The sequence below is a fragment of the Crinia signifera genome, chromosome 8 (assembly GCF_055691185.1).
Source record: "Crinia signifera chromosome 8, ASM5569118v1, whole genome shotgun sequence".
Taxonomy (NCBI): Eukaryota; Metazoa; Chordata; class Amphibia; order Anura; family Myobatrachidae; genus Crinia; species Crinia signifera.
In genome coordinates, this window is record NC_139224.1 from 166,652,239 (window position 1) to 166,662,008 (window position 9,770).

At 44.0% G+C, this 9,770-nt stretch overlaps 1 protein-coding gene across 1 annotated transcript in view; it reads left to right on the plus strand.

Moving 5' to 3' along the window:
* ROR1 (receptor tyrosine kinase like orphan receptor 1) overlaps positions 1–9,012 on the plus strand; it is a 201,209-nt gene extending 192,197 nt beyond the window's left edge. Inside the window, exons 8-9 of the mRNA XM_083157682.1 lie at positions 1,898–2,109; positions 7,132–9,012. Of these exons, the coding sequence (XP_083013808.1) occupies positions 1,898–2,109; positions 7,132–8,556 (1,637 nt within the window). The 3' untranslated portion in view covers positions 8,557–9,012. The remainder of the gene's footprint in view (positions 1–1,897; positions 2,110–7,131) is intronic.
* The last annotated feature ends 758 nt before the right edge of the window (positions 9,013–9,770 follow it).

Consider the following 9,770-nt stretch of genomic DNA (forward strand, 5'->3'; position numbering starts at 1 on the left):
CTGGTTACAGACTGCCTTTGTAGTAGGTGAAAAACTAGCCCAGCGGAGGAAGACTGCACAGCCTGAACCCAAAGCCGCAACATCTCAGACAGGAAATGCCCCAACAAGGCTGACCTCCCGTGCTGCATGTGTTCTGCAGCAGTCACCCCAAATGCTCCGCTCTATCGCTGTGCAAATGTCTACAGTGATGTATCAGCTCCAAAGCCCCATTACTGTCCTTTCCCACCTGTGACCCGGCGGGTAGCAGCTGTAATGGCTGCAATCTGGTTTATAGCTACGGTTCATGGGCCTGATTCACACCTGTTAGCACGGCTGCACTGCAGGTGGGGCAGATGTAAAGGGTGCAGAGAGAGTTAAATTTGGGTGGGGGGTGTTCAAACTGAAATCCAAATTGCAGTGTAAAAATAAAGCAGTCAGTATTTACCCTGCACAGAAACAATATAGCTCACCCAAATCGAACTCTCTCTGTACCTGTTACATCTGCCCCACCTGCAGCCCAGCATGGTTTTATCCATCTACAAAAATTGCAGCCTTGCAAACAGGCCTGAATAAGGCCCCATTCAAAAAGATTTTATTTTGCTGTCTTATTTCACACATTTGTAAATATTTATCCGCATAGTTGTACAAATAGACAAATTTGTGGATGTTAATTATGCTACATTTTTTTTCAAATGGTGATAGTATCCTAATTAATAAAAGGCTACCACAGTTCCTCACCTCTATTGGGGGGAATGTAAGTGCTTTGTGCACCGGCAGCCACTAGATGGCGCCGAGTGGAGCAGATCAGGAGCGCACAGCCGCCAATGGCAATGACATTACAGTTATGTTGTTAATGGGCTCGTAACTAGTCACCCAAAAACTTAAGTCAACCTTTTCAGGTGTCGCTGCTGTCTGCAACTCGCAGGTTATAAACCTCAATATCACATCACAAAAATTTCAAATGATCTATTAGTGATTGTTGCTGGTTAATATAGAATTAATGAGGTTCCCGGGGTCCTGCCATCCTGGGGACAAAGTTGCCTCTTGATGAATCTTGAAGAAAACCGGTGTCCAATCTCCCCCTGCAGCAAGATTCCCCAGGAATATTTCAGGATCTGGCAGGAAAGTGGGGTCCCTGTAAGTTGACGGTTATGTGACTTCATCAGGTTATTTAGCACAGATGACAGAAAATCCACTGGAAAGTGTCTCCGTCACATGGGAATAACATAGCCAAGCTAGCGTTGCTATGGCTACATCATAACCTTTCGCTGAGAGTTGTAGTTCTGCAACATGGAGAGCTGCTTACAAACTGGGAGTCTGCCCCCCCCCCCCCCCCCCCCAAATCCACCGTTTCTATCCCCAGATCACTAGGCCGCACTGAATATATTGCCTTGCCCTTTTACGGCAGTCTGACGGCCATATAAGCAGACCCTGCTGTGTACCCAGCAACCAATCCACAGCGATCTAGCGTGCATTAGTCAATGGATACAAATGCCTTACTGGTTGCTGAGGGTTACTGTACATTTTGAGGTAAATGCACTAAAGCTTCTAAAAATTGTGATGTTTCCCATAGCAACCAATAATATTCTGTCTGTCATTTCTCTGTTGCATCTTACAAAATTATAGACAGAATCTAAATGGTTGCTATGGGCAACGTCACACCATAGTAGCCAATGCCATTCTTATGTAACAAGTAGCAACCAACGAGACTTGCAACCATTATTATGTTGCTATGTGTTACATATATTCTGAGCCTTACACATACTTGTCACCTATGGCAGCCATTTTGTACTCGCGCTCTGTGCAAAGGACTAAGCTCCTCTGTCTATGTGCCATTACTAAAATGCCCACATCTTCCACAGCTGGGACACTGCATTGGAATTGACTCATTTCTCGTGTACGTATCTTTATTTCTCAGACACCCAGGACTCTAAGGAGAAAAACAAAATGGAGATTCTCTACATCCTAGTCCCAAGTGTCGCTATCCCCTTGGCGATTGCGCTATTGTTTTTTTTCATTTGCATCTGCCGCAATAACCAGAAGACATCATCTCCGGCAGTGGCGCAGCAGCCGAAGCACGTTCGCGGGCAAAACGTTGAGATGTCCATGTTGAATGCTTATAAACCCAAGGTAAGAATACATGGATAGTTGTTTGTGGGTGAGTGCGGGTGTATAAGGGGTGCAGGGTCTACAAGGTCATAAGATAACCCAGGCCTGACCTTTGGCTCTCCAGTTATTGTGAAACTACCTGTCCCAGCATGCCTTGCTATGAGGTAATGTTAAAACTGCGGCAAGACATGCTGGGATGTTTAGTTTCACAACAGCTAGAGAGCCACAGGTTAGCCAGGCCTGGGGGGGAAGCATTAACATTTGCCACCCCACATCACCGGCATTCCACATTAATAACTAGAGACAGGATTATATGCAACATAAAAAGCTTGAAATATGCATGAAAAATACTTAACATATGCATGAAAAGTGTTAAAATATGCTACATTAAATAATAAAAAAAGTAATTTTTTACTTGTTTATTTAAAAATCAGCATAAAATTAGTTGCAAATAAACCTCAAAAATAAGCCCACAGCATCTGCAGATGTCTAGTGCTGTACACAGGATTTGTTTTCTTCCTGGCTGCTACAGCAGACTGCAGCGTCCAAAGCTCTTCTTGCATCAACTACACGGACCCTCATCTCCAGCGCCGATGGATCAAATTTTAGCATCGCGTGTGAGGACGGTGCAGTGAATGGCGCCGCATGATGTCACAACCCTTCGGCCCGCCTCCTCTGCTGCAGAAATCTGTCTCTTGGTGTAAAGTCCCAGATCAGGGGCAGGCAAAAGTTCAGGAGCTTCGCAATGGCATCCGCCCCGATTGACTTTTATCAACATGGATTGGCAGCCTAGAGCAGACATATCATACATCCAAGGTTCCCCACACTGCGCACATATTGCCCCAGCCTGCACACTCTACCACTACCTGCCCAGCAGCAGGGCAAAGCAGTGCTGTGGCTCGCGGGTGGGAAGAGGGCGGGGCCTAAAATATGCACCATCACTAGATTTTAGTTAAAATATGCAATAACCAGTGAGAATGGACAAAATATGCAAATGCATATAATCCTGTCTCTATTAATAACAAACTCTACAGTTTTTGACCATTATCGTTCATTTTGGCTCTTCTGAATGATATTGTTTAAAATATCGTTCAGTGTGTATGTTACGAACGAAGAGCGTTGATGTGTGTTCCCCGCTGGTCGTTCATCAAGGTTGTTCGTCGACAGTGCAAGCAGCTCAATTTCGGATATCTTTCAGAAGTTACTCTGTTGTTGTGTATGCTCCACAACTTTCGTCTAAGACACTGGGGAAGTTCAAGGGAAATAGCCCGCCAATGTCTCAGCGCATACATTGTCCAGTGTGTATGCACTAACATATGCAATTATTAACGCAAGGGACAGCTCTTGCGATAAGAACTGTCCTTTGCGACGCGGCTCCCGCGCTGGACTTCTGGCTCTTAGACCCGGGAGTCCCTCGTCGTATGTGCAGAGTTGACGTCGCCGGCCGCGGGGCATGCTGGGAGGGATTTGTGACGGATCCCTCAAACACCACGGCTTCTATAGAATAACGCCAGATTTGGCGATCGGATTTTAGTGGGGAAATCTGGGGCTTTTACCGCATTTTGCATTTAGTGCATCTCCCCCCTAGAACCTTAGTGTTGGCGATGTTAGTGCTATTAGTTTTACTAATCATAAAGAAAAGAATGTCTCAATGTAAATGTTTATGATTATATATGCACTAGTTAAAAGCCTGTCAAAATGTATTTTCACTTTGAGCTGTGACAGTTTTCACTTTGAGCTGTGGCCGTTTTTTTACTTTCACTTTGAACTGTGACAGTTTTAGCTCACAAACTGTCCACCCTACCCACAGTCTGGGTCCTGCTGCTCCTACCTTCCATCTCTGTCTTCACAGCTCCCTCTCCATTTTCAGCAAGTTTGAAACAGATCAGTGTCCCTGTAAAAAATCTTTTAGCACACAAAAGAGTAATTTGGTCCGTTGAGTGGCCTCGAGTTGGTCAATGGCGGTACTTCACCTCATAGGGATGATGAGTAGTTAGCCATATATATCATATAATGCAGGCCACGCACCCACGCAATGCATCCTTGGGACCGGGGATGCCGCTGAAGACCGTAGGTTTTAGGATATACGGATAAGGGAGACTCAACCTGTATATACATTTGGATTCCCTAGACGAGACACCTAATAAACCCATCTCCTCTCTGTCTTGCAATAAACTGAAGACACTGATTGCAAACCAGTAATGGCTGGTTCCAATTCCCAGTTATATAGACTGTTTATTTTGGGTCCATCACACAATTGTTTTACGCTATTGTACACGGTCGTAAAACACGACCTTGTCAAACAGGCGGGATCTTCATCGCACTGCACCGGCCGGCTGAGCCACATCTTTACGGGTTAGCTCCATTAATAGGGCTGTATTGAGCTGGGTGAGGCGGGCGGACCCCGCGCACAGGTCAGGCCTAGGTCACTTTGCTTTGATTACTGGGATATAATTTACAATATGGCAGATCTAAACAAGTTTGGCCTAAAGGATTTTTTGTAACGCAAACCATCTGGACCCAACAACACAGCTAATTTCCTGCCATTGACATACGTTTAACTGGCTCCATATTTCAGAACCCTGATTTGCTATCCGTGGCATGCGAGCAGTAACACGGCTATTGACTTACTGGGGTATTGTTACTTCATGCGATATTTAAGTAATTGGGGAACAATTGGCCAATTGTGCTTTGATACTTGGGCTTTCTCAGATTTATAAGTGTAATTGTTTTTTGGGGTGTTTTTTTAGCCCACTTAGTAGATAAAATAAGTGTAATCTGTACTGTACTATGCCATAATTTGTACTATGAAGTCGTTTGTTTACAGTACTGTACTATGATGTAATTTGTGCATAGTACTATGATGTCATTTGTTTACAGTACCGAAGTATGACGTAATTTGTTTACAGTACTGTACTATGACATCATTTGCTTACAGTACTATGATGTCAGTTGTTTACAGTACAGTACTATGACATCATTTGTTTACAGTACTATGATGTGAAATGTTTACAGTACAGTACTATGACATTGTTTGATTACAGTACTGGACTAAGAAGTCATTTGTTTACAGTACTGTGATATCAAATGTTTACAGTACTATGACATAATTTGATTACAGTACTGTACTATGAGGTCATTTGTTTACAGTACTGTACTATGACATCATTTGTTTACAGTACTATGATGTCAAATGTTTACAGTACAGTACTATGACATCATTTAATTACTGTACTGTACTATGATGTCATTTGTTTACAGTACTGGACTATGAAGTCATTTGTTTACAGTGCTGTACTATGACATCATTTGTTTACATTAAAAAAAAAACACACAACCCAGATTTTGCACCTGATTTATGGAATTTTTTTTGTTTGTCTGTATGATAGAAATAGGCCCCGCCCTCTTGTGTCACATGACTTATGTTTTACGAATTCTATAATGCTCTGTATTTATATCTGAGCCTGACACCAAGTCACAATTAGGAATGGCAATTGCAAGCTGTGCAAACTGTGGGGCCGATTCAGACCCATTCCATACTGGTGTATCATTTTTACACAGTTTAGTTGCAGTCGCCATCTGCCTCAATGGCGACCGCACCGATGGCCATCCCTACCGCAGGATATAATGCCATGGAAGCTGCAGCAACTTCACCATGTTCAAAAACCACGGTTATGGTGAATTTTAAAACCCAAACAGACATATCAGGGACAATGAGGAAGAAAAGGAGGTGTCGAGTCTATAATAGGGGCAGCTGGGGGTATATATATATATATATATATATATATATATATATATATATATATATATATATATATATATATATATATATATATATAGTATTTCCATCATTACCTCTCACTTTAGTAATCACCCCAGAGCCCGGCATATGAAGTTATATATATATTACAGGGAGAGTTTGCTGTGGATCTGGCTTATGAGGAGCAGCCAGTACAGTGGGATCTGTTTGTTGATACATTTAATGTGAAATAGTTTCCAGCCGTAATTACACGCAGCGGCCGATCGTATCCTATTTATAGTCACGCAGGAATGTGCCAGCGCTATTTATGGCAGCGTACACTAAATGTGCAATTAACTCCCATGTAGCCATATGCTATTATTTTGTTATTAATTATATTTAACAGAGCCATAGAGCCGTTATGTTTGAAGTTAGCATTTAACTGTCTATAGCTGTGGAATTACTGTTTGGCGTTCAACCAGAGGGATCCTGGGAGATGTAGAGGAATAACAGCATCAGTACAGAAGTCTTGTGATTGGGCAGATGGAAGGAGGGGTCAGATGTGGCCCTTTTTTCATCTTCTGCATCCTAGCGGTGAACTGTTCCCTTATTGCCATTATAAGACATTATTAAGTGTTATTAGAGTACAGTATAATAGACGATACCTACGGATTACCAAAGATGGGGATGCCGGTATTCAGAATATTGATGCCGGCATTCCGATGGAGGGAATCCTGGCCGAGGATTCCCCCTGTACCCTAACTCTGCCCCCGACCCACAGCCTAACCCTTCTGCTAGTGCCTAACCCTAAGCCCTGCACCCCATTTCTAAACCTATCCCTCCCCCAGATAGTGCCTAACCCCTGTACCCCACTTCCTAAACCTAACCCCCCGCCCCACAGCCTAAGCCTCCCTGACAGTGCCTGACCCCTGTACCCTGCTACCTACACCTAACCCCCACCCTGCAGCCAAGGACTACCCCCTTCAATATGCCTAAACCACCACCGCCGCAACATTTACCTTAACCCCAACCCACAGCCTAACTCAAGTCCCCCCCCCCCCAGTGCCTAAACCTAACCCCTCTACATTTTCCTGGTCTAATGCTATTGGTATTCCGGCGTCTGTATATTTGTCATTGCCGGCATTACAGAATCAGTCTACTGGCTCTAGTTGGAATGCCGGTGTTGGTATTGTGACTGCCGGCATCCCCCCCTGCCGGGATGCTGAATGGATAGCTGTATATTCAGATAAATACTGATTGGTGCCAGAAAGTTGTGTTGATTACTCTATACTTTTCCTTTACAGACCAAAGCAAAGGAGCTCCCTCTGTCCGCAGTAAGGTTTATGGAAGAATTGGGTGAATGTGCCTTTGGAAAGATCTATAAAGGTCATCTGTACCTCCCGGGGATGGATCACGCTCAGCTCGTCGCCATCAAGACACTCAAGGATTACAACAATCCACAGCAGTGGTCAGAGTTTCAGCAGGAGGCCTCTCTTATGTCCGAGCTACATCATCCCAACATTGTGTGCCTTCTCGGGGTGGTAACTCAGGAGCAGCCAGTGTGCATGTTGTTCGAATACATGAATCAAGGAGATCTCCACGAGTTCCTCATCATGAGGTCCCCACATTCGGATGTTGGCTGCAGTAGCGATGAGGACGGCACGGTAAAATCGAGCCTTGATCATGGAGATTTCCTGCACATTGCCGTTCAGATTGCAGCTGGGATGGAGTATTTGTCCAGTCATTTCTTTGTCCATAAAGACCTGGCGGCCCGGAACATCTTGGTCGGAGAACAACTTCATGTCAAAATTTCTGACCTTGGTCTCTCTCGAGAAATATACTCAAGCGATTACTACAGAGTCCAAAACAAGTCGCTTCTTCCCATTCGGTGGATGCCTCCAGAGGCAATAATGTACGGGAAGTTTTCCTCCGACTCTGACATCTGGTCCTACGGGGTGGTATTGTGGGAAATATTCAGCTTTGGCCTTCAACCTTTTTATGGCTTTAGTAACCAAGAAGTCATCGATATGATCCGTAAAAGGCAGCTGCTGCCATGCTCTGAGGATTGTCCTCCCAGAATGTACAGCCTGATGACCGAGTGTTGGCAGGAGATACCATCTAGGAGACCAAGGTTCAAGGATATCCACATGAGGCTTAGGTCCTGGGAAGGACTTTCAAGTCACACAAGCTCTACTACACCCTCGGGGGGTAACGCCACAACCCAGACAACATCTCTGAGTGCTAGCCCTGTGAGCAACTTAAGCAATCAAAGATATCCTAATTTTATCTTCTCGGCTCAAGGGATGCCGCAGGGCCAAATTACTGGCTTCATCGGGCCACCATTACCTCAAAACCAGAGGTTCATACCAATCAATGGTTACCCTATCCCACCAGGATACGCTGCTTTTCCTACTGCTCACTACCAACCAGCGGGACCACCAAGAGTCATTCAACATTGCCCACCGCCAAAGAGCCGCTCGCCAAGTAGTGCAAGCGGATCGACTAGCACTGGTCATGTGACCAGCTTACCTTCTTCAGGCTCCAACCAAGATGCCAACATCCCTTTACTATCCCATATGTCAATGCAGAGCCACCCAAGTAGTATAGGAGTACAGTCCTTTGGAAGCAAAGGCAGTAAAGCTTACAAAATGGACATGAAGCAGTCATCTTTACTAGAAGACTGCGATATCCACGGACATAATGACTCAATGATTTCGGCGGAGTTGTAAAATGTGCGGTGCATTTGTATATACTATATGGAGGGAATAACGTACTGACATTCAAAAAAAAAAAGTTTTATATAAAATATTTTTTATTGAACTGATGTCATTTTAGATGTTGAACGGATGTTTCCTTCAGTATCTTCTGTGAAGTTAAAACCTAGACGTAACAGGCCGGCAGGTAACCAGTCCGGAATGTGGCGATTGCTTGATGCCGGTTGTAATTGCCGTAGGCAGGCGCATTCAGCGATGGGAATCCTACGGGGCCAGGAGGGCGCTGCCGTCATGTGCTAGCATTCTTTTCTAATTCATTATGGTCAATTTTATTAAAAAAGAAAGAATGAAATTATTGTGAATCCGTTATTCTACCAAAGATGGCCGATATCTTAATACGCGGCTAGTCCCGTTTTCTTATTCGTTGTAGCCAGTGCTATTTTTCAGCAGGCTCCAGCAGGAACTGAGGCCCTTATTCTAGTTCACTCTTTCTGACAAAATCCTTCTTAGACGGACAAAACCATGTGCACTGCAGGTGGGGCAGATGTAACTTGTGCAGAGAGAATTAGATTTGGGTGGGGTTTTACTTCAAAGTGAGATCTATATTGCAGTGTAGAAATAAAATAGCCAGTATTTACCCTGCACAGAAACAAAATAACTCACCCAAATCGAATTCTCTCTGCACATTTTAAATCTCCCCCCCCCCCCCCTGCAGTGCACATGGTTTTGTCCATCTAAGAAGGATTTTGTCAGAAAGAGTGAACTAGAATAAGGGCCTCAGTTCCTGCTGGAGCCTGCTGAAAAATAGCCCTGGTTGTAGCAATATCATAAATATCCAAATCCATGAAATGGTTCAACCCAAATGAAACATAGTTTAAATGTGTTGCGTGTGGTGCGACGTGTGCTAGGTCAACAGTGTCATTGACAAAAGGTCAACATGCAGAAAGTCAACGTTGTTAAAAAGGTCGACACTCACAAAAAATGTTAACATCTGAACATGTCAAAGTGCATTTGTCACATTTTTTATGTCAATGTTGACACTTGAGCAAGCACCTGACACTCAGCACACTGCATCATTCCAAATTGATTAAAGTATGAAAAATTTAAAAAAAAGATTGTGAAAAACATGTTGACTTTGTCATGTGTCAACCATTGTCATCGACCTTTTGCTTGTCGACATAGACACTGTTGACCTACCAGCTAGATCCTAATGGGCTGTACAGCTCTAT